The 25,377-nt window shown below is 42.2% G+C and overlaps 1 protein-coding gene across 5 annotated transcripts in view; it reads left to right on the top strand.

Annotated features, from left to right (window-relative positions):
* The window catches only part of LOC105492541 (RAS guanyl releasing protein 1), a 76,998-nt gene that overhangs the window by 47,680 nt on the left and 3,941 nt on the right, over nt 1-25,377 (top strand). For all 5 annotated transcript variants that reach the window (XM_011759744.3, XM_024796108.2, XM_011759739.2 and 2 more), the window contains 11 exons: nt 1,186-1,339; nt 5,014-5,187; nt 6,255-6,371; nt 10,461-10,736; nt 12,993-13,073; nt 15,536-15,640; nt 16,493-16,602; nt 17,609-17,753; nt 18,751-18,787; nt 19,935-20,087; nt 24,145-24,530. In XM_011759744.3, the coding sequence (XP_011758046.1) occupies nt 1,186-1,339; nt 5,014-5,187; nt 6,255-6,371; nt 10,461-10,736; nt 12,993-13,073; nt 15,536-15,640; nt 16,493-16,602; nt 17,609-17,753; nt 18,751-18,787; nt 19,935-20,087; nt 24,145-24,530 (1,738 nt within the window). The remainder of the gene's footprint in view (nt 1-1,185; nt 1,340-5,013; nt 5,188-6,254; nt 6,372-10,460; nt 10,737-12,992; nt 13,074-15,535; nt 15,641-16,492; nt 16,603-17,608; nt 17,754-18,750; nt 18,788-19,934; nt 20,088-24,144; nt 24,531-25,377) is intronic.

Raw genomic sequence — 25,377 nt, forward strand, 5'->3', positions numbered from 1 at the left:
ACAGAGCATCAGCTAGCCTCTGAGGCCCTGTCCGTGATGCACGATAGCCACGCAGAAATGATTTCAAGATTATATTTCAGAGCCCCAAATAAGTCCATTTATCAGTTTGGATTCTCTGTACTTCTCTGCTGAAAATTACACAACTTGAAAGATAAGAGATTATTCAATAGTTTCTTCATTTTAAAGATGAAATTAGAGCCCAGGGCAATTCTCAACCCCAGGTCTCCCTGTCCCAATATTTCCTAGCTGACTTTTCTTGAGCAAAATTTTCCACAGTATATTCTGTAGGAATTATTTGTCTGTGGGATATTACTTGGCCAGATATAATTGAGGAATAATGAGTTATGAACTTTCCTTTTGCAGTGCTTTTCAGCGTGTGTAATATGCTCACTGGTCAAAGAGGCTACAAAATTTATAGCACTTCCCAAGCTCACTAACTACAGAACCCTTTTATCAAGAGACAAGGTTCCCAGGAATCGCAGTTTGGAAAAGACAGGCAACCTGCTGTCTTTCAAAATGGGGCCACTTCCCTTTGCTTGTTTAGTGAAGGAAACTGAATAAGAAATGCATGGGTTGATTACAAGAAAATAATGGGGGCAGGGAGCACTCTAGGGTCAGCTAGGCTTCCTTGATCATTTCAGTAGCTGAGGACATTTGAGGAGAATGACACAACTCTGCCAAGAGTGACCACATGTTTCTACACCTGATTCCCTCTATGACATCTTCTCGCTGTGGTTCTTTGAGCTCTTCCTGGCATGAAAACTGTCTCACTACCTTGGAATTTCCAACCAGATAGAGAGTCCCTGTCATTCACATGAGATTGAAGGAACACACAAGTGGAATGGAGGGAGCACACATACCACAGGATACACAACGGGGCCAGGACCAAAGGCAAGGAAACTGACCGATACCTGAGACTCTTTCCTTCCCACTGCCTTAAAGTAAACTCATTTATCCTGTACCCAGCTGCACATTTAAAAGGCTCACTGAAAACCAGCAAGACCTCTTGGTTGCTGCCATGGAAAAAAACTGATTTGGAGAAACTCTGTGAATGCACTGTTCTGGCCAAGGAAAGTTAGCGAATGGTGTTTTGTATATTCTTGTGAAAAATATTAACGGATTTACTTGCAAAAAATGATTTATTCCTTTGCCCTGTCTTCTCCCTTTCACATTTACCCACAAAAGCAATGCCCGTGACTGGTCCAGGAAACTTACTCAAAGGATAAAATCAAATACCAGCAAGAAACGGAAAGTCTCCCTGCTCTTTGACCATCTGGAACCGGAAGAGCTATCCGAGCACCTCACCTACCTGGAGTTCAAGTCCTTCCGAAGGATATCAGTATGTACCCAAGGGGCGGGAGAAAAATCTTCCCTGGGGTATTTCTGAAAATAAAATGAGAATTCAACAGCCCATCCACTTCATAACCTTAGAGGCCCCCTCAGTAGTGACGGGCTTTCCTGCCAGATATCATAAGAGTCTGGAAAAATCAGTACCGTCTGAATTCCTTTGGTTGTGACTCCTGTGCTTCTCCCATCACCCTTCTTCCATGCCCCCACCCATACCATCCCACCACTCACTCAAGTTACCATACTGTGGGCACACATCACACATACACTCTCTCTCTCTCTCTCTCTCTCTCTCTCTCTCTCTCTCTCTCTCTCTCTCTCCCCCTCTCCCTCTCCCTCTCCCCCTCTCCCCCCCTCCCCCTCTCTCCGTCTCTCCCTCTCTCTCTCTCCCTCTCTCCCTCTCTTCCCCCTCCCCTCCTCTCATACCCCTGATAATCATTAGGCTTCAATAACTCTTTTTTTAATCTTCCTCAAAAAAAGTGGGGGGGAGCGCAGGGGGGTGGGGAAAGGATATGTCCTCTCAGAGTTTGAATTCATTCTGGGGTAAGCTTTGAATGGCTCTGAGAAATCCCAAAATAGATTCTATTGGCCTAGCCCAGAACATACCTAAATCCTTGAAGTGGTGCCGGCCCAGAAGTCACTGTGATTCTAGAAGCTAAGCTGTGCTGACCCCCTAACCTTTCGATTGGGGCAACTCAGCAGAGTCAAAGGAAGAGAGGTTTCAGTTGATCATCAGGAACAGAAAGAGCACACAGGTGCATCCTGTCCTCACTGCAATCCTTGAAACTCCATATGTGATCCCAAAGAACGTTAGTTCTGTATAAGAGAACTTGTCAATGTGTCAGATGCCAACAGACCCTCACTGGCCAATATGCTTTCCTGAGAAATGAAACCCTTATTCCACTTAGCCCCTAACCCTACCAACAGGTACAGTCTTCACCTTCGTGCTAAAAATAGAGACCACCTAGTTGCTGGGTCCATTTATTAAAATGACTGGTATTCTGGTGAGGGAATGGAGGCCCAGAGGGCTGACCTGAACAAGGTCGACACAGCTGATTACAGTCAGAGCTGAGGCTAGGACCACATGCCTCTCTCGGTCGGTCACCACCAATTTATTGAGCTCAGTTGTGTCTGGAAGGAGACCTGCAGACCAGGTTACAAAGGAGAGTTTACATTTTCATTCATAATGTTGACATCCCTTCTGTTTTCACACAGCTGTTTGGCCAGTCAGTCAGGAAGCTCCCAGCTTCCATTTGGAAATAACTTCTCCAAGCATTAACTCTCCATTCTCTGCAGCCCTCAGTACCCCAGACCCAAATTGAAAGGCTCTGCCTGGGGAGTTCCCATTTGGCAGTGCCTCCCCTGTCAGGGGGAAGGACAGCAGTCAAAGCTGAGAGCAACTGAAAAAAGCCATTTATCACACAGGAAATCTGAGCTCTGCAGGGGTCAGACTGGCAGGCTGCTTGGTCAGGCCTGCAGGATGGCTGCTTGATGCCAGTGCTCACATCAGTGGAGGCAGAAGTGAAAAATCAGTGCAGAACAAGGAATCCCAGCCCGTGTCCCCAGGGGTTCAGCAGTGTTCTATTTGCAAGTAAAAACATCAGTTTCAACCTTCATTTCTTTTGACTGGCAAGGTCCCTTCTTCATAGAAGACTATTTCAGGGATTTTTTGTTTTTCCTGTACAGTGCTGAACAGTTTTACCAAACACAAGTTTTCTCTCCAACATGAGGTTGGAGGGCAATTTATCTCTGCTGTGAATTGAAAGGGATTTGATATCTTCTGTTTATTATAAAACTTTAGGGGTAGTGAGGATGTTACTGGGATAATTCTTTTGTTCTCATTCATAGGTGGGAACTGAACAATGAGATCACTTGGACTTGGACTCGGGAAGGGGAACATCACACACCGGGGCCTATCATGGGGAGGGGGGAGAGGGGAGGGATTGCATTGGGAGTTATACCTGATGTAAATGACGAGTTGATGGGTGCTGACGAGTTGATGGGTGCAGCAGAGCAACATGGCACAAGTATACATATGTAACAAACCTGCACGTTATGCACATGTACCCTAGAACTTAAAGTATAATAATAATAAAAAATAAAAATAAATAAAAAATAAAAATAAAAACTAATTTCCCATTGGTAAAAACAAAAAAAAAAAAAAACACAAGTGGATTTAATGTTACATTTATAGTGGGAGGGGTATATTAAATGTATCCACTGGACTATATTAATTGAATGAATATTTTCAAAATATATGTATTCAATAAGTTGTAGCTACTTTCTTTTAGAACCAGTAAGATGTTTGCTTTATATATCTCTCTTAAGGAGCGATTTTGGTCCTACTCATAGGCTTTCCACCCATCAGCAGCTATAGCACAGTAAAATGGGGCTCAGTTCATTTGCAACTATTTTATTTGGGTTGTGACTTCTTCTCATCTATATATTTACTACTTAGGCAGAACTAAGGTGTACTGTAGTAACAAGCCCCCACCCACCCACCTCCTGCACAATCTCAATGGCTTAACTAAGCAAAAGTTTATTTTTCACTCACACTGCATGTCTAACATGGGTCAGCAGAGGCTGATCAGAGTTCCCCAGGAACCCAGATGACGGAGGCTTCATCTTGCCAGGAATTTCCAAGATCTCTGCAGCAGTGGGAAGGCAACAAGGCAGACCATTCACTGGCTCTTACATCTTTCCCTCCAAAGTTACATCGCTTCCACTCAACGTTCTGCTGGCTGAACTATGTCATATGGTCACACCTTCTTTCAAAGGGAAGAGTTGGAAGTAATTGGGGAAAAGCACCAAAGACTTCCATAGGAATGTTGAAGAAGAACAAAACAGACTGTGCCTCCCTCTTGGTTATACAATTTGAGCAGAGGGATTCTTTGTGACAGGGACACAACAGCTACAAACATCACTTAGACTAGATCTTCAGGGACATTTCCAGTTTTACACATGCTGTTTCATTGCCAACTATAGTCAATGCTATTGTCAAGTTGGGAAACCATGGTCAGCGAACATATAGCTAACCACGTTTTAGGTACTCCATTTGCCTCTGCTCAAGTTGGTGAGAAGGAAATACAAACAGGCTTGTATTAGCATGAGATTCATAACTACTCCACTAGCGCAACCTTACATATATGTAGCACTTTAAAAAGTTAAAGCTTTCACACATTATCTTCTTTGATCTTCATAACAATTCTATGTCCTAGATAGGGCAGATTTTATGATCACATTTTTAAGGTAAGAAAACAGCTGGGGAAAGAGAGATTTGTTTTTGTCAGGGGAATTACCTTTTATTCCCTTCACCTTTGCAGCAATACTGATCTTTATTCTGTACTGTATTCTTTAGAATTTAGAACAGTCAGTAACAATATCTAATGAAATACAGTATTTGGATTAACTAATGTGTCTACACATCCACTTATTCCTAATAACTTTCGATGCAGAGATCACACTGTGGGTAGAATAAGAAAGATTTTCCTCCCACCATGCTTGTTGGCAGGTGGCCAAGATGCTGTAGAAAAGGGCCAGGAGCTCCTCTGTTCCATGGCAGTTCCCAGCCATCAACTGAGCAGACCTGACTTGTCCCTTAAATCTTCTGGAATACCAGAGTACAGTACTGATAGTTTTTTTTTTTTCTTTTTTCTTTTCCTGCAGTTCTCTGATTATCAGAATTACCTTGTAAATAGCTGTGTGAAGGAAAACCCCACCATGGAGAGATCTATTGCTCTGTGCAACGGCATCTCCCAGTGGGTACAGCTGATGGTTCTCAGCCGCCCCACCCCGCAGCTCCGAGCGGAAGTCTTCATCAAGTTCATCCAGGTGGCTCAGGTGAATCACTGGTTTGAGACTTTTGGCTTGGGCTATGAGGTACACCTTCTATCCCCTTTTCCTCCAGCTTAGCCTATTAGAGCTGTTTTTTTCCCTTCTGAACCATGGTGGGGGGTGGGGAGGTTTGTGTGCCTTCAACCCCATCTAGATCTGGTCTATTCATCTAGATTTGTCTATTCTTCCATACAAGGACAGTGTGGAGGGGAGGGGGCCATACAGGCCATATCAGGGGTCAGGATCCAGTTTGGGATCTGTTTAGATCTTTAACATTTTTCAAAAGATGCTTACCAGCCTACGTTATTTTCCCGAGTCTGGCCCACATGGCAAAGGAAAGGGCAGTTCTAAGATTTACTGGAGCTGGACCAGCCTGAATTCTTAGGTCTTTGAGCCCATGCCGTGCTGAATGGCTGCATTTAATGTTTGAGGGGCATTTTATAAGAGGAAAACAGGTACTATGAACCCATATTTGAAGTTCCCCAGAGATTCTAGCTTCTCTGTCCCAGTTACTGTCCTACATAGGCACTGGCATTGCATGGGAAAATAAGACAAAGTCCTTACCCTCAAAAATAAAAGTCTGGTAAATTTGGAATAAATAAAAGATTATACTTAATAATATCTTTCTCCAACTCTGGATGGTCTAGATCAGTGTTTCTCAAAGTCAACAGCCCTGACCTTGGATCACCTGCTCTGATATTAACTAAAGGCATATTAAAAGTACAGATCTCCAAGCCTAACCCCAGATCCAGGTAATCAGAATGTCTGGGTTTGGTCCAGAAACCATTGTGTTAAACCAATACTTTAGGTGATTCTAAGAAAGCACTGACCTAGAAGGTGGTCCACAGATCAGCTACAACAAAAGGAGAGAGATGTAACACCTCCCAGATTTGGAATCCACCAGTCCGAATTAAGAAGAAGGGGAGACATGGACAGGGAATTGCAATGCCTCATAACTAGTCTTCAGCCAGTGTAAGGGAGACTCATGGCACAGAGATAAGAGGCAGCCTCTAAGCTCCCCATGTAACTGACATGTACAGTGACTCTGCTGTCATCTGTCTTCTGTGTCACAGAAGCTCCACCAACTACAGAACTTCAATACGCTGATGGCTGTGATAGGTGGGCTGTGTCACAGCTCAATCTCGAGGCTCAAGGAGACAAGTTCGCATGTCCCACATGAAATCAATAAGGTCAGTGCTACTGTCTTCTCTGGGACCCTTAGCAGCATTCTCAGGACGTGTGCCAACATTTTCTCCTTGGGGGGAGAGCCCAGAGAGCATTTCCAAACCACACCATCCCTTGTCAACCAGGCTAAGCAGCAGGGAGTCAAACCTTAAGGAAATCCATAGGATGGAGAAGTCACATTTTTTAGAGTAACTGTGATTTTGTCTGGCCTCAGACAGTGTCACTGCAAATGTTCCTGCTGGACCAGTTGAAACAATGCGTGCCTCTTCCCATGGGCATAGGCCACTGAATATTCAGTTACCATCTTTGACAGATTCCCTCACTGCAGCTCTTTGCTCTAAAATGTGTTCTCAAAGAGAATTGTGGTTCGGTTGACTATAGGTCAGTTTGCACATTGAGTGTAGTTATGTAGTGATATGTTAAAAACCTAGCTATCCAGAACCCTTAGAGAATGACATTCTGGATAGTTGAATTTTAGCAGATAATTGGATATGAGTTCTTCAGATACCATTTTGTAATATATAATGTTTTATTAATGAATATTTTTCTTAAATGTCCTGTGCATTTTCCTACATTATTAGATTTTACAGAATATACTTTAATCTTTTATGACATAAGGCTGTTTTGCTTGTTTCTCTTTTTTACAGAAACAGGGTCTTGCTCTGTCACCCAGGCTGGAGCGCAGGCTGGCATGATCATAGCTCACTGCAATCTCAAACTCCTAGGCTCAAGCGATCCTCCCACCTCAGCCTACCAAGTAGCTAGGACTATAGGTGTGCACCATTATGCCCAGCTATTTTTTTTAATTTTTATAGAGATAAGGTCTCCCTATGTTGCCTAGGCTCGTCTCCAACTCTTGGCCTCAAGCGATCCTCCCATCTCAGCCTCCTAAAGTATTGGGATTACAGGCATGAGCCACTGAGCCCAGCTGGAGCTGCTGTTATAAATATAAACCACTGTGATATACTGAGGATATAAATGTATGGCATGGGTTAGAGAATGTCTGCTCTTTGAGCACTTTCATCTCATGTATAAGGACCTTACTATCTATACTCAAGCCCCGATCTTTCCAAACTGGCATGAAGAGGAACTCTCTTTTTAGGGAGAGATACCTGAGCTCATTGCCCTAGCTGTTTTTCCCAGGTGTTCAGCTCCCTTTTGGGGAGTCTTTTATCTGTTCTCACAGTGCTGGGTCTCTGGGGAGTCCCCCCACTCCCCAGTGGTCTGATCAAAAGGGCATCATCTTTAGTCACCTCTTCATTCCTTAACAGTTCTGCTGAAACCAGGCGCAGCAGTTGAAAAGATTGCCCGTGCCTCAGAGGTGACAGAGAGAAACAGTCACAGAGATTGCAGCACTATTCACAATAGCAAAGACTTGGAATCAACCCAAATGTCCATCAGTGACAGATTGGATTAAGAAAATGTGGCACATATACACCATGGAATACTATGCAGCCATAAAAAAGGATGAGTTTGTGTCCTTTGTAGGGACATGGATGCAGATGGAAACCATCATTCTTAGCAAACTATCGCAAGAACAGAAAACCAAACACCGCATGTTCTCACTCATAGGTGGGAACTGAACAATGAGATCACTTGGACTCAGGAAGGGGAACATCACACACCGGGGCCTATCATGGGGAGGGGGGAGGGGGGAGGGGGGAGGGATTGCATTGGGAGTTATACCTGATGTAAATGACGAGTTGATGGGTGCAGCACACCAACATGGCACAAGTATACATATGTAACAAACCTGCACGTTATGCACATGTACCCTAGAACTTAAAGTATAATAAAAAAAAAAAAAAAAAAAAAAAGCCTTCAAGTCGGTTTAGCTTACAAGAGAGAGCTTGCTGCTCTTCTGCTTGGCGTCCCCCACAGCAGTGCTTCCTGTAGTAGCTACTTGACCCTCAGGGTGGTCTGCATAGTGAATTAGTAAGTCCAGGGTTGAAGCAAGAGTCCCCAAGTTGTTGATTTCACCTTCGGAGGGGAATAAAAGTATCTCTATCATTTTTGCTGTTACACTCTTGTCGTGGGAGCCCCTTCCATGCCTGGGGCTCCCCTGCACCGTTGGTGGAGGTTTATGAGGAGGAAGCTCTCTTGCCATCTCCCAGTGATTTGAAGGGGTCTGACTCCAAGAACTCCAAGCTCTTCATTGTGGAGAAATGGTATTTTGTAGGCCACAATTTTATTAAGTTTGGGCACTGTGTCTAAAAGGGTTACAGTAGTCCCACCTTATCTGAGATTTTGTCTTCTGTAGTTTCAGTTACCTGAGGTCAACTGCAGTCCAAAAAAAATTTAATGGAAAATCCCAGAAATAAACAATTCATAAGTTTTATTTTATTGATTGATTGACTGATTGAGACAGTCTCATTCTGTTGCCCAGGCTGCAGTGCAGTGGCGCAGTCTCGGCTCACTGCAATCTCCACCTCCCAGGTTCAAGCAATCCTCCTGCCTCGGCCTCCCAAGTAGCTAGAACTACAGGTGTGCACCACCACGCCCTGCTAATTTTGTGTTTTTAGTAGAGACGGAGTTTCACCATGTTAGCCAGGCTGGTCTTGAACTTCGGACCTCAGGTGATCCGTCTACCTCGGTCTCCCAAAGTGCTGGGATTACAGGCATGAACCACCACGCCTGGCCAATTCATAAGTTTAAAAATGCATGCTGTGCTGAGTAGCATGATGAAATCTTAAGCCATCTCACTCCATCCTTTCTGTGACTCCTTCGTATCAGTCACTAAGTAGCCATCTCGGTCATCAGATTGACTGTCATGGTATTGCAGTGCTTGTGTTCAAGTAACTCTCACTTTATTTACTAATGGCCCCACAGTAATGATGTTGTAATGTAATGATGCAAGAGTAATGATGTTGGCAATTTGGATATACCAGAGAGCAGCCCTAAAGTGTTTCCTGTAAGTTCTTTACTTAATAAGGAAAGAAAAAAATCATATGCTGAGGTTGCTAAGATCTAAGAAAGAAGGAATTTCATCTATGAAATTGTGAAAAAGGAAAGAAGTTCATTCTAGTTTCTCTTTTGTACTTCAAACTGCAAAAGTTATGGCCACAGTGCATGATGGGAATGGCATTACATTCGTGGGTGGAAAACATGAACAGAAATGTGTTCCACTTGACAGCAATCGGGTTTGTTACTATGCACTGTTTCAGGCATCAATTAGGCATCTTGGACTGTATCCCCCTAAGAATAAGAGAGGACTCCTTATGTTGTATGATAACATGATTGGCAGACAGTCACTTCACGTCTTTGCTTCTGAGAAAGCTGGTTATCACTCGTGGGGAATGGATTCTGTGAACTGCTTGCTGACTTGAATGACATGTGATTGAAAAGAAAACCAGATCTGGCTGCTCCCTTTCTGTGCTGGTGAGCAGCCGTTCCCACTTCCAGGGTTGAAGCAGGGTGTAACCTCTAGTGTCCTCTCTCCTGTCCTTTGCTCGGAATTGATCTGGTCTATTCAGGTTTTTAGTTCAAGGTTTTAGTCTGTGAATGGAATGTCACTTGCTTTCTAGTCATAGGCCCATTCTGAGAATCCTGAAAGGCCCAACGAGCACCTCATAGAGGATAACACACAATAGACTACTGAAGCTCCACTCTTAAAACACATGCTCTTCCCCGTGCCAGCAACATTTCCTGACATCACATTTCAACTGTTAATCAATGCAGTGTCTCTGGAAGCATTAAGAAGACACCAAGGAAAGCAATCACATGGCTTGGGGACAGGAGTTAGAGGGATAGTGTTCACTATATATTCTTGCACCTTTTAAATTTTTGTATCAGGTCCTTATTTTTGAAAAGAAAGACATTTTAAAATAAAAATGATGAAACCCCCATTTATAATGTTTAAGTAATATAATAGATTCAATCATATCTTGTGTTTGTAAATATATTCTGTGATATTTGACATAGCTGAGGTTTTAATTGGGGAGTCATAATCTGTACCGTTTACATGAATAACCCCCTGCTCAACAAATTCTGGATGGGATGAGATCACGGCAGGCGATGCAAATATGCAAGGTGGTCATTACGGACAATACGCACTACCTAGCGGGTACCTGTGATTGGTCTGTTCTGCTTTGTAGGTTCTCGGTGAGATGACTGAGCTGCTGTCCTCCTCCAGAAACTATGACAATTATCGGCGAGCCTATGGAGAGTGCACCGACTTCAAGATCCCCATTCTGGGTGTGCATCTCAAGGACCTCATCTCCCTGTATGAAGCCATGCCTGACTACCTGGAGGACGGGAAAGTGAACGTCCACAAGCTACTGGCCCTGTACAATCATATCAGTGAATTGGTCCAGCTGCAAGAGGTGGCCCCACCCTTGGAGGCCAACAAGGACTTGGTACACTTGCTGACGGTGAGGTTCACACAGGAGAACAATTACTAAGCACTTTCTCCGTGCCAGGTGCCATTCTGTACACCTTACCAAATATTAGCTATTAATCCTCACTCTATGAAGCAGGTACTATTATTCTCTCCAACATATAGATAGGGATACTAAGGCACAAAGATCCACCTTGCCAGAAGACCACACATTATTAAGTAGCAGAGGCTTGATTCAGACCCAGGTGCTGGGACTCTAGAGGCTGTGCCCTTCAGACTTCTAGGACTGTTTCACTACCCCTACAAAAGCAGTCCTAAGCTCTCTGGGAGGAGCTGATGGCAAATTGGGATACAAGTCTTCGTAAAAGATGAAGAGAATGAATGTGCTCTCATAAAAAGGGCAGGCAGTAAGTGAAAAAACAAAAAACACCCAGAGTTATTCTTTGGTTCCTGGTTTAGATCTTTGCTCTTGGAGATATTCAAGCGAAGGGTAGATGAACACTTGTCAGTGGTGTGGGAGACCAGGATTTGCATCTTGAGTATGGGGTGAGATCAGATGAACTCCCTTCCAGACCTGCAGTTCTGTAGGTCACCAGCTGTGTGACTGTGGACATATAACCCTCCAAGATTCCTCTCCTCAGAGGGATTAGTCTCTGGGATGACTTCTAACTTCTCTTCCAGTTCTAGTTATACAGTTTTTAACCTGCTGTTTTTGGGGAGTAGAATAATGATCATAACCTCTTTCTGCCTCACAGCAGCATTGTGATAGAACCCTGGGCTTCACATCAGCTGGTGTGTGATCCTAGTCCTTTCACTTATTAGCCAGGTGACCTTGGCAAGTCTGTGCCTCAGACATCATTTGTAAAAACATGCACTGAACCTTAACATTCTTTGGATTATAAATCTTGTGATGAAAGCTGTGACCCTTCTTCCCAGAAAAATGTACATAAGCCATATATATATTTATATATATTTATAAATATATATAAAAATATAAATATATAATGTATAAATAATATATAATATAAATATATATTTATATATTATTTATACATTATATATTTATATATATATTTTTTATATATATATATATTTTTTTGTTTTGTTTTTTGAGACCGAGTCTCGCTCTGTTGCCCAGGCTGGAGTGCAGTGACGCCGTCTCAGCTCACTGCAAGCTCTGCCTCCCAGGTTCCTGCCATTCTCCTGCCTCAGCCTCCCGAGTAGCTGAGACTACAGGCGCCTGCCACCACGCCCGGCTAATTTTTTGTATTTTTAGTAGATATGGGGTTTCACCGTGTTGGCCAGGATGGTCTCGATCTCTTGACCTCATGATCCATCCACCTCGGCCTCCCAAAGTGCTGGAATTATAGGCGTGAGTCACTTTGCCCGGCCCATAAGCCATATATTTTTAAATATGCATGTAATTGCAAGTTCTGAACTCCTTGAAGCCTATCCATAGACTCAAGGTTAAGAATAAGATTATTCCTAAGGACTTCTCTCCTAAAATTTTATAGTTCTAAGATATATGAAACTCATTAACTCTTTTTCTTTTTTTTTTTTTTTTTGGAGACAAGGTCTGGCTCTATCAACTAGACTGGAGTGCAGTGGTGCAATCTCAGCTCACTGCAACCTCTGCCTTCTAGGTCCAAGCCATCCTCCCACCTCAGCCTCCTGAGTAGCTGGGACCACAGGCACACGCCACCACGTCCGGCTAACTTTTGTATTTTTTGTAGAGACAGGGTTTTGCCATGTTGCCGAGGCTGGTCTCAAACTCCTGAGCTCCAGCAGTCCACCTGCCTTGGCCTCCCAAAATGCTGGGAATACAAGCATGAGCCACCATGCACCCAGACTCATTAACTCTTAATAGCAATGAATATGTCTTACCATTGAAACTGAATTTTATTGTTGGACTCAAATTTAATAGTCTCAGACCATACACACCATCCTTTTAGATCATCTTTCTGCTTTGAGAGAGAACAAGTGATGTATTGGTCATCTGTCCAGACAAGGCCTTTGGCCTAAGCTCTATATAGAGGCTTAGATTTAAATCATAGTTAAAAAGAGAGCATCCTGAGATATGTCTAAAATTTAAAAACATTTTAATGAGAAAGAAGTAATGCTTGCCCTATTGCAGTAGTAGGTGTTATACCTGTTTTGTGAATTTTAAAAACAAACTGTTTAGAGCCTAAAAGAGTAAACTACTGGCAAGGATAATCCAAGAAAGAACCATCAGCCGTGGGAGAGGCAAACAGCATCTTAGCAATGAACCCTGTTCTGCTTTGATCCGCAGCTATCCCTGGATCTCTACTACACTGAGGATGAAATCTATGAGCTTTCCTATGCCCGGGAACCAAGGAACCACAGAGCTCCAGTGAGTTTTTCATGTTAAGACTCCACATGTAACAGGTGCTTTACAAGCTTCTCCTCGAATTCATTCATCCTCAGGAACAGACTTTCGGTTCAGTTTAATAAGTATACCGTTTTTCTTAAGTGCTCAACTTTATGCTAGGAACAGAGAAAACTTTTCAACATATGTCTGAGGAATAGTTCCTGTCCATTAAAAAGCTGTGATGTAGTTGAAGAGATAAGCCTAATGTGTGACCAGTGAATAACTAGTGAACAGTAAATAACTATATCATCAGAACGCCAGGTGTGGTGGAATCAGTCAGTGGTTTACAAAGTAGAGAAGGAAGATACTATTTTGCCCCAGAGTGACATCCCCCTCCCATTAAGAAGCATCCCCACATAAATTTCTTTTCTGATTCATTGATGATAATGAGAGTAATATACATACTAATCAGAAGCTAAATTTCTGAAGATTTCCAGGTTGGTAGATAGAAAAGCCCCATTTTCCTGTAATGTTCTGGGTGAAAAGAACAGTCTGCTGAGTCTTTTGACAGGAGTCCTATGCTGAGAAGTCCTCAAAATAGTACACAGTCCTGGCACTGCCCACAGTAGGAACTTCACAGGTTATCTGCCCTGCCCTCCCACAGGCAAGTAAAATCATTTCAGTCTCCTGGGAAATTTCCAAACCCTAAAACAAGTGGTACTCAAGGGAAGAGAGTTACCCACACTTAAGAAATCCAGCTCATGTATTGGGGTGGCTAAATTGCACTCCTCCACATAGAAGGATCAAGTTCTAGCATTCTATTGTAATGAAAGATTTGACTGAAAATATTTGGTAGATTCCATTTTCAGGTTAGAGGCATTTCAATGGAAAGGGTACGTTCTGTTTTTTCAAAGAGATTTTAATTTGGGCCAAGTTTCAAATACAGTCATGCACCACATGATGACATTTTGGTCAGTGATAGACCTCATATATGACAGTGGTCCCTTAAGATTATAATGGAGCAGAAAAATTACTATTGCCTAGTGACAGAACCATTGTGACATTGTAGCACAACACATTACTCACTGTGTCTGTGATTATACTGGTGTAAACAAACCTACTGAGCTGTAAAAAGTCTAGGTCATACACTTATGTACAGTACCTAATACTTGATAATAAATATCACTGGTTTATGCACTTACTATACAATACTTTTTATCATTATTTTAGAGTGCATTCCTTCTACTTAGAAAAGTTAACTGTAAAACAGCCTCAGGCAGGTCCTTCAGAAGGTGATAGCTCCAAGCATGTTACTGCCCCTAAAGACCTTCCAATGGGACAAGATGTGGAGTGGAAGACAGTGATATTGATGATCTTGACTCTGTATAGACATAGGCCAGTGTGTGTAATTGTTTGTACCTTAGTTTATAACAAAAAAAGTTTTAAAAAATTAAATATTTTTAAAATAGAAAAAAGTTTGTAGAATATGGCTGCAAAGGAAATAACTTGTATAGCTATACAATGTGTGTTTTAAGCTAAGTGTCATAACAAAAGAGTAAAAGTTAAAAAAATGAAAAGCTTTTACAGTAAAATAAGGTAATTTATCATTGAAGAAAAAAATTTAAGAAACTTAGTGTAGTCTAAGCTTACAATGTTTATAAAGTATATAGGAGTATACAGTAATGTTAGGCCTCCACATCCACTCACCACTCGCGACTTGCCAGAGTAATTTCTAGTCTTGAAAGCTCTATTCATGGTTAAGTGCCCTGTACAGGTGTACCATTAAAAAAAATTTCTATACCATATTTTTACCTTTTCTATGTTTAGCTATGTTAAGATACACAAATACCATTGTTACAATTGCCTACAGTATTGAGCAGAATAACCTGCTGTATAGGTTTGTAGCCTAGGAGCAGTAGGCTATACCGTATAGCCTAGGTGTGTAGCAGGCGATACCATCTAGCTTTGTGTAAGTACACACTGTGGTGCTCACACAATGACATAATCACCTAATGACACATTTCTCAGAATATATCCCAGTCATTAAGTGATGCATGACTGTATTTAGAAAAGAGCTTGTCCAGGCTTCAGATTATTTTTCTTGTGTCTTCCTGCCTTTTAGCTAGGCTTTTCCTTATTCACATTTCTACTGCAGAGTGACTGGAGAATAGAGAGGAAGCATAAATGATCCACTTTACTCTGTTGATAGCTCTGACAAAAGGTTTAATGGAGAGGAAATTGCAACTCAGGCAGATTGAGAATTTCAAATTATCTGTAGCTGCAGATAATGTATGTGAAGAGCACTCTGGAAACCGTAAAGCACAGTACCTTGTTAGCCAAAATTATTAGAAGATTTCAGTTGCCTGTGGGTTCTCTGCTCCTCGCCACTGAACATAATTGAATATTGTCCATAAATGTGACTGTCAGGTAGTGGGAAAAGAAGGAGCTACAGGTTATAATACTGCATTGTAGTCACGAGGATTTCTCTAAATATTTCATTTTAGCCACTAACACCTTCAAAGCCACCAGTAGTAGTGGACTGGGCTTCTGGAGTATCTCCCAAACCTGATCCAAAGACCATTAGCAAACACGTCCAGAGGATGGTGGATGTAAGTACAGCGGTGTTTCAGCGCACAAAAGCAAGGCACTGCCTGGCTCAGTTTTGTATGTGGGGCAAAGGGGAGAGGAGAGTACAATGGTGGAAATATAAAGGCAATAATCTTGAAAGGAACCACTTACTTCTCTTACTGTGGCTTTAGAACAATTCAGAAGTTACATTTTGACAATACACACTGGCCTTATATGAAGGCAGTCATGCCTCCTCTTAAAGACCTAGCAGAAGAGCATATGTTTAAAGGTTGTCAGTTGATTCAGGAGTACAGAAGTAATGGGATACATTTGAGTATAGTAAAGGATAATACAGTAAACCTAAAACTGAAAAATTTTGTACTGCTTGATTCAATTCTCTGTGCTAATTGCTGAGGAAGGGGTATATATTCTCATACTTCTGCATTTATCCTTGTGGACAACTCCCGTGTAACAATAGAAAAGAGCATAACAGTGAGAAACAAGAGGATTAAGAGGGGGGACAGTGCACTTCCAACTGGGCTGTTTGTAGAAGCTTCTCAAAGAAGATGCAACTGGAGATGAGTGATGAAAAAAAGGGTAGAGTGAAGGGAGAACATCCTCTGTGCAGTGAACTAGGAGTAGCCAGCATGACAGTATAATGGATGTGCTAATGATTCAAAGTACATGGCCACCCTCCAGATGCTGCTACCTACAAAGGCCTGAGATGTGACCTGCCACATCTTTGCCACGGCTAAAGGAGCAGGTTTCCCTGTTCCTCTTGTTCAGGTTATTAAAGGCTTTTATCCAACTGCCCCAGCTCTTCGTCATCTGATCTAAAGGGAGAGAAGACCAGTTTCTCTTTAGTAATCACCAAAAAAACTCCTTTTTCACAGTCTGTCTTCAAGAACTATGATCACGACCAGGATGGATACATTTCTCAGGAAGAATTTGAAAAGATTGCTGCGAGTTTTCCATTTTCCTTCTGTGTGATGGACAAAGACAGGTGAGGATTTGTACATAGGAAGATGTGGTTATGAGCCCATTGGTGAGAATAGGTTTATAGGTATGTCACTAGAAGCATTTGAAAACTCAGATGTGTTGCTGCTGTGATCACTTAAGAACAGACCATAAAATATGCATGCTTTAAAAAATATTCTGGGCCGGGCACAGTGGCTCACACCTGTAATCCTAACACTTTGGGAGGCCAAGGTGGGCGGCTCACCTGAGCTCAGGAGTTTAAGACCAGCCTGGCCAACATGGTGAAACCCTCTCTACTAAAAATACAAAAATTAGCCCGGTGTGGTGGTGGGCACCTCTAATCCCAGCTACTCGGGAGGCTGAGGCAGAGAATTGCTTGAACCCGGGAGGCAGAGGTTGCAGTGAGCCAAGATCATGCTACTGCACTCCAGCCTGGGCCACAAGAACAAAACCCTGTCTCCAAAATGAACAAATTCCAAACTGAACATTCCATAAATCTGCCACTTTAGAAATGGCCAACTATAAATAAAAAAGTTTAGTCTTCCTTCTTGCTTTGTCATTACAGATTTTGGGAACCAACTAATACTTATTCATACTTTGCATATTTACTTTTCTCAAGGTTAAATAAATTCTATCTTGGTTGTCTATAGGAAACCAGTTGTATGGTTAGTGGGTTCCAGTTAGGTACGGTCTAAAGTCAGAAACTGTAGCATAAGACATTTCCTTCCCTATACACATGTACATTTTACATTGTTTCTTTTTCAAGTCTTATAGATAGTGGTCAAGTTAGTTAGGAAAACCTGGTTTGGCCAAAGAACACCTCTCTGGAAATGACTAATGCTGCCTCACCTACTTACCACATGTCATCTTGTATCCTTGTTAAGAGTAGGGCCCATGGAAGTAATCATAGCACATACCATATTACCACTGAGGATAAAAAGAAAGGTGAGTTTCTAAGGCTACAAGCCCCCCTTGCTACCTGCCTCCATGCCCCGTATACTCACATCCTTGCCTTGGTCATTTGCTGGCAGGGAAGGCCTCATCAGCAGGGATGAGATCACAGCCTACTTCATGCGAGCCAGCTCAATCTATTCCAAGCTGGGCCTGGGCTTTCCTCACAACTTCCAAGAGACCACCTACCTGAAGCCCACTTTTTGTGACAACTGTGCTGGATTTGTAAGTTGTTCTTAGGGTGCTCCAGGGTTGAATTTGGGGAAGAGTGTGGGCTAGTTTAACTAAGACAGGCACAGACCTCACAATCCTTATAAACCTATCCCAGCCTGGAGCCCAAACAGACACCTAGAATAACCTAGAACTCAAGCGTGTGGTTTTTACCTGCACTCATTGTCTCTCCCTTCTTCCTGATTGTTTTTTCTTTTCTACTGCATGAGGCCTTAGATAAATGGTACCAGAAATGCTGAATTAGGGATATACTTTTAAAGTATAATATTTATGTGCTGTTTCAAGTGTTATAACAAAGATATATGAGATACCTTCTGTCTTTAGGAGATGATATGGGCTATGCCCCTCCTCCGTTCCACTCCTGACCAATAGTTTCCCCCTAAACCCAGGTCCTGATGCAAGGCTCTATATCCTTCTGTTTGGAGTCCTTAGGAACCTGTTTGCCTGATGATTCATCCATTTCTGGAAAATGTCTGATTCATAAGGCTGCTAGTGAGGGCCAGGCATGGTGGCTCATGCCTGTAATCCCAGCACTTTGGGAGGCCAAGGCGGGTGGATGAGACCCGGAGTTTGAGAGCAGCCTGCCTAACATGATGATAACCTGTCTCTACTAAAATACAAAAGAATTTAGCCAGGTGTGGTGGAACATGCCTGGTGGTCCCAGCTACTTGGGAAGCTGAGACAGGAGAATTGCTTGAACCCAGGAGGTGGAGGTTGCAGTGTGCGAGATCGCACCACTGCACTCCAGCCTGGGCGACCAGGCAAGACTCTCAAAAAAAAAAAAAAAAGCTGCTTCTTGAGAAACTTTGATCAGCATAAACTCTTCTCATGTTTAATTTAAGGTCAGAAGGGACAAGACATGAGAGATAAATGAGGTTTCCTTCCCACTTGAGCTAGAGAGTAGAATGAAGGAAAATAAAGGAATGTCACCTTGTAGCCTCACACCAGATGGATGAATGACATGTGGTACATTCTGTCTCTCGTTTCATAGCTCTGGGGAGTGATCAAACAAGGATATCGATGTAAAGGTAAGACTCAATATTGTTAACTGTTTTTCCTGGTGTATCAGTCCATTCTCACGCTGCTATAGAGAACTGCCTGAGACTGGGTAATTTATAAAGGAAAGAAGTTTAATTGACTCACAGTTCCACAGGGTTGGTGAGGCCTAAGGAAGCTTACAATCATGGCAGAAGGGGAAGCAAACGCATCCTTCTTCACATGGTGGCAGGAAGGAGAAGTGCTGAGCAAAAGGGGGAAAAGCCCTTATGAAGCCATCAGATTTCATGAGCAGTCACTCACTATCGTGAGAACACCATGAGGGTAACTGCCCCACGATTCAATTACCTCCCATCGGATCCCTCCCATGACACATGGGGATTATATGGGCACTACAAGATGAGATTTGGATGGGGGGACAGAGCTAAACCATATCACCTGGTCTTAAGAGTCCCACCTCTAAAACATTTTTTTGCCCGTAGTAGTTGTCCATTTAGTCCACAACTTCTCAGCAGAGTTCAGAGTCTCATCACCAAAGTGGAATTTCCTAGGACACCCTCGGTGAATGACCACCACACCGAAGAGAGAAATGCCCGGTTGCACAGTTAGGCAGTTTCCCTTTATCAAATCCACTTTCTGTTGATGTTGGCCTAGAACAGGGATGGCTGGTAGGAGATGGTGCTCCCATATAGTCATAGAAGGGTGGGTCCCCAGTGAAAAGGATAGAATCTCTTCTGGAACAGAAGATAAACAATTACTAAAGGCCTTTTATCATTCAGGACATAACTGTCCTTCCTTGTGACTAGGAGAATTCAGGAGTGAAAGAAAGGAAACCTTTTACTGCAAGAAAGAAAATAAGACCTAACAGCTGAGCGTTTCCAGAGGGTCTCACTAGAGTAGGCAGAATGTGTGGGATACCAGGACACCATCTCTTCCCTCCAAGGTATCAGGATACTGCTTCTGATGCTGAGACTCACTGATAAGGGCTACATTAAGAATGTGAGCTCTGGGCTTCACCAAGTGAGAAGAATGCTAGCTTCATTAGGAATGTTGTGTCTTAGCTCCAGAAGATAGAACAGACATGTGTGACAAGACAGTACTGCATGAATTTGGTTGTGAGACACACTGGGGAAGAGAGAAAAGTGAAAGACTTCTTGACCCAGAATGTCTTGTCCACAGACTGCGGGATGAACTGCCACAAACAGTGCAAAGATCTGGTTGTGTTTGAGTGCAAGAAGCGAGCCAAGAACCCAGTAGCTCCCACAGAGAACAACACCTCTGTGGGGCCAGTGTCCAACCTTTGCTCATTGGGAGCCAAAGATCTGCTCCATGGTAAGTAGGCACTGGGAACATTCATCTTGGAAAGTGAAGTAGGAAGCGAAAAGTTTTAGAAGAGGAAAGAGTACCTCATGAGTCTATGTTAGAGTTTAAATTTAACCTCAACAGCTAGGCCAGGGCTGACTCCTCCCCCAGTTTTAGATTTTAGCTCCATGATGCCTATGTCTCAGACTTGAGGTGTGAGAACAGCAGAGTCCTAGTTAGGCATAAAAATCAGCAGGTACTTATTGAGCACCTACACCAAGCACAGATACTGACTTCTGGCCAGGATAGTCCCTCAAGTTAACAGTTAACTATCCCACCCTATCCCCAGCTCCAAACCCAAAACAGTGATAGAGAGAATATGTATGTACATGCATATGTATGTGTGTGTATATATAATGTAAATTCACATACAAAGTATATAAATAACATTAAAAGGCACAGTGCATTCAAAAACAAAGACACACATCTCACAGGTCAGACATGTACTAGAAACACACAGCAAGGAGTAGATGCGAAAGCTACTGGTCTGCTTGGCTGCATGTCTAGAAGCAAGTAGAGGCAACTGCGAATTTGATTGCTGCATAGTAACAGAGACCACCTATGCATGAAAGGTGACCAGAACCAGACTTACTGCTTAAAATTGAGAAGGAAAAATCCAATGCTTAAACAACTGTGACTATCACTTAGCAGCAGGAAGCAGACTTAGCCACAGGCAGTCTTCTAGTAGCTGAGTGACTGTCTATGATATCCCCAATTTTTCTCCAGGAGAGGAGCCCCAAGCCATTAATTTAAGACCAGGTCCTAGTCTGGAGGACCCTGAGGGGCCAGGTAGCAGTAATTGTTGAAATTCTAGAAACAGAAGGCTAAATATAGAAAGGAAGGGTGGGGGGGCGGGGGCAAAACTCCCACTCACATGGAGCTTGCAGATTAAAATTCCAAATCATACAAGAAAAATCCTAGGACTAAGCCAAAACATTCAACATTCAAGAAATAAACTAGCAAATTCACTTATGTTAAAATGCAAACAACAGTATAATAAGGAAATGACTTTAAGAATGTTTGAGATGCCCCAGATCTAAAGTGCAAAGAAGCAGAACAGACTGTCTCTGTCTTCATGGAGTAGTTCTAGTTAGGGGGAAGACAATATATAAATATAGAGCAGTTTAGAAACAATGCAAGAGTATATGCTAAGAACCAAATAGGTTGCAGTGACAGCAAATGACAGGAGGACATAGCAGAGAGATCGCTGTACTGGGGCTGTTGGGACTTTATGCAGAAGGTGGAATTTCAGCTAAGTCTTGAAGGAAGGGTAGAATTAAGTTATGGGAGGAGGGCAGAGCACATTCCAGATAGGATGTACAGTAGGAGCAAAAGGCCAAGGGCAGAACTACTCTTGAGATAGTGAGCAACAACAACAAAAAAAGGTGTTAAGGCGATTTAGGTAAGAGATGAAGTAGAAAAATGAGACAGTCTAGAGAGTCTTAAATGACAAGTGCCTGTCTATATGATAAAATGAGGAGCTATTTAAAAAAGAGTAACATGAAGGGCTTGTTGGGGAGGGTTGGGGCACAAGGCTTCATAGTGCTATACTAGGCCCTGATTTCGGAGCTGGCTGGTCAGCCAGCATGTCAAAACACTGATCACCTTGACTAACTGAAGAACATACAGGTCTTCAGCCAAAATCCAATGCTTATTAGGTTAGTGCCAGTTTAATATAAGAAGCCATGTAACTTCTAATTAGAACCAAAAAGGGAAATAATAAATGAGTTTATTTATATAAAGCACTTAAAATCGGGTTTAACACCTATGTACCATATGTTAATATCATTACTCTTTTGAAATAAGCTCCCTAAAGTGATAAGGCCACTATAGTTACAACAGATGCCTAGAGAAAACTTTAAGTCCATATAGTATACATTCTGCATTTGAAGCATTTCTAATGTTCAGTAGTATATATCAATATGCATTTGTTGATCATTTAGATCAAAGCTTTAGTGCTTTACTTCCATGTAAGAAATGCACATTCCTTTTTATCACATCAGCCAAGTACAAATTTTCTGCTGTCTTCCTAAATCCTTCCCCTTATTATCTATCTAAACACAGGCTGACTTCAAACTTTTGGGATGTTTTGTTCTTAGGGGGAAAAAATCCTCTCAGGGTCTTAGAAAGAATATGCTAATCAACTAAGGATTTGATGTTCAACTTTTAACAAAAATCACAAACACCATTGTGAAAAATAGGCCTAATACCCTATATTTCATTCATGCACTCTGTATTTTCAGAGTTACACATAACCTTAGGGCACCACAATTCTGTCACATAAAATGCAGATTTTCAAGTGGCAAAGGTAGCAGAGAACAGCCTGAACCTGAGACCTCAAAAAGGAATCCCTGAAGGGGCTGCTATTAGAGATTTCTCCTCTCCAGGCCATCTCTCCTCTTGCTCCAAACCCTGCCCCACACTGGTAAGAAAAGTAATTTTCAGGAAGTAGACCAATAGGTAGGATAAACATACATGTATCATGGGCAACAAAATGAAAATTACTATATTATTATAAAGTTGCTAAAAGTCAAGGTCTATTTATAATGGCAAAAATGACTATTGGATATCATCCATTCTTAGTTGTTTCCACCTCATTATTATCTGGGATGGTATCTGCTTATCAAATCAAAATTTCCAGTGATTTCTTTTAGCCCATTACTATCTTTCTCAATCTCATCAACTTTCACTTTCTTGAAACTTGTACCTCTCCTAATTTCTATAACACTGTGGTCTCTCAGGACTCTTCCTGCAATTTGAAGGGCTTGCTGTTGCTTTTTGTTCTTATTGCTTTCTTCCTTTTGCTCCTCAAAGTGTATACTGCCCAAATTTCTGTCCCAAGCTTCCTGTATGTCTAGGAATTCAACCTAAGTAATGGACGGGATTATATTCATAATTTGACAATTTATGTTTGGTAAAAAGAATATATAACTGTATTACAGAAAAGTTGGAAAATAGAGATAGAAAAAAATCATCACCCATAACACTCCTCCAAAAAAGACAATAATTATTTTAGGGTGACCATAACAATTTAAATATTTGAGCACTTAAATAACTATGTAATTACAATTTTGAGCTTTAATGGATAAATATTAAATGTTAATTTAAATTATGTTCTCTTTGGCAAGAGTTAAACTAGGATCTTTGTAAGATTTCTAGTTTTACAACTGGTTGATTCTGGTCAAATACTAATTAGAAAACGTTTTTTGTTGTTTTTTTAAAGCCATCTTGACTATACTAATCCCGTGTCTTCAAAGTCAGACCATCCAATGTTTTAATTACTGCTGAGTCTTTCCAAAAAGTAAACTGAGATGGTCTGCAGCTTCTCTTAAAGCCTATGTGTCACTCACCTCAAATGCATCTGCTCTTACTCTGCTTTTCCAGGAAATTACTTCTTATGGCTAACATTACTAAGCTGGGTCCTGGGTAGTGGGTCTTAGTTGAAGAAAACCCGAGAAACTTACCTTTTTCCTTTCAGTATCAAACAAGGGCAATACATTTTAAGGTACATGTCCACAAAGCTAAAACTTCCTTCTCATGGTTAAGCTGTGCCCATTGTACAAACGGGTCCCCAGAGAGTTCTTATCTGTTAGAGGGTATCTGTATCAAGACTGAGACACGAATGCTGAGGGTTCCCAAATTTCAGAGTCAAAAAAAAGTATGTATGGAGCATTTCTGTCTATGTACTGTTCTTATTCTCTTTATTTTATGAAATTCTATAGCACTGAGGCAGGGGCTTCAACTTACCTCCAAAAACAGAAACCCTCTAGGCAACCCGTGTGCAAACAGAAGAAAATGCTCTTTCTCAGGGTGGATGTAGCTTGACACCAGTGGCCACGTCTTGGCCAGCAAAGCCCCTGGATTTCAGCCCTCACTTACCCCCTAAATTGGGTGCCTGAAAATGGGTCCTCTTTGAACATATGGAACTCCTGTAACAGTAAGAAAGGTCACATTGAAACTAATGTCTCAGTCTTGAGTCTCTGCTTTCCTGAGCCAGAGTACTAGCATGTCCTGTATCTTCCTACAGCACCTGAGGAAGGACCTTTTACGTTCCCTAATGGGGAGGCTGTGGAACACGCTGAGGAGAGTAAGGATCGGACCATCATGCTGATGGGAGTGTCCTCACAGAAGATTTCTCTTCGGCTGAAGAGGACTGTTGCCCACAAGGCCACCCAGACTGAATCACAGCCTTGGATTGGCAGTGAGAGCCCTTCAGGTCCCTTTGTGCTGTCTTCCCCAAGGAAGACAGCCCAGGATACTCTTTATGTGCTTCCCAGCCCCACCTCTCCATGTCCCAGCCCGGTCTTGGTCAGAAAGCGGGCTTTTGTCAAGTGGGAGAATAAAGACTCCCTCATAAAATCAAAGGAGGAGCTCCGTCACCTGAGACTGCCTACCTACCAAGAGCTGGAACAGGTACCTTCCTTTTCCTTTTCCTTTTTTTCAGACTATCATAGAGAAGTGGAGCCAAACCAGGACAGAGCATGGAAACTGAAGATTCAGATCTGGCTGATTACAAGCAGTCTAAAACAAAAAAGGAGGAGGGGAGAAATGGGGGAGGGGGAGAGAGGGAGGGAAGGAAGAAAGGATGGATTGATTCCAGCTTCCTCACAAGCCACTGGGGGCCTTGGTTCACATTACACAACTAGCACAGGCTATACAGGGCTCCCCGTCACCACACAGGTGGTGGCATTTCGGAGTGCTGGTGCCAGTGCCCAAAGCACTGTTTACTAGGCTCATGGAGAAAAACCACAGTATCTACTGGTCAGCTTTACTGTGCTGACACCACTCCTTTTCTAGATGGAACTAAAATGAACTTGCCTAAATCCTCCTTCCCTAGAGGTCTCCTTAGTATGTTCATCAGGGTTATGGTTTGGGATCATTATGGTTACCTAAGCATCTTTCTAAGAGAAGTTAGTGATCTTAGTTCTACAGCAACAACAGTAAGAGAAAGGTGAGTGTATTGTGGCTCACCATAGAAAATGCCTCCCTCCTAACATAAACGAGGAGAATCTTTTCTAACACATCAGGGAATATGCTGATCTTTTACACATATAAGAATAGTGAAAGCAACAGTAGCAAGCAAATGCACAGTTGAATATAATATAGAGCAATATAATGTATAAAATATTAACAATTATGACAACAGGAGCTGCTTTTCAATGTTAGGCTCACAATGTCCTAATTACCAGGTACCTAACAGAGACAATGGAAAAGACAAAATAAAGTTTACCAAGGAAAGGAGAACAAGAGTTTGGAAACA

Source organism: Macaca nemestrina, chromosome 7 (genome assembly GCF_043159975.1).
Source record: "Macaca nemestrina isolate mMacNem1 chromosome 7, mMacNem.hap1, whole genome shotgun sequence".
In the NCBI taxonomy this organism is placed as follows: Eukaryota; Metazoa; Chordata; class Mammalia; order Primates; family Cercopithecidae; genus Macaca; species Macaca nemestrina.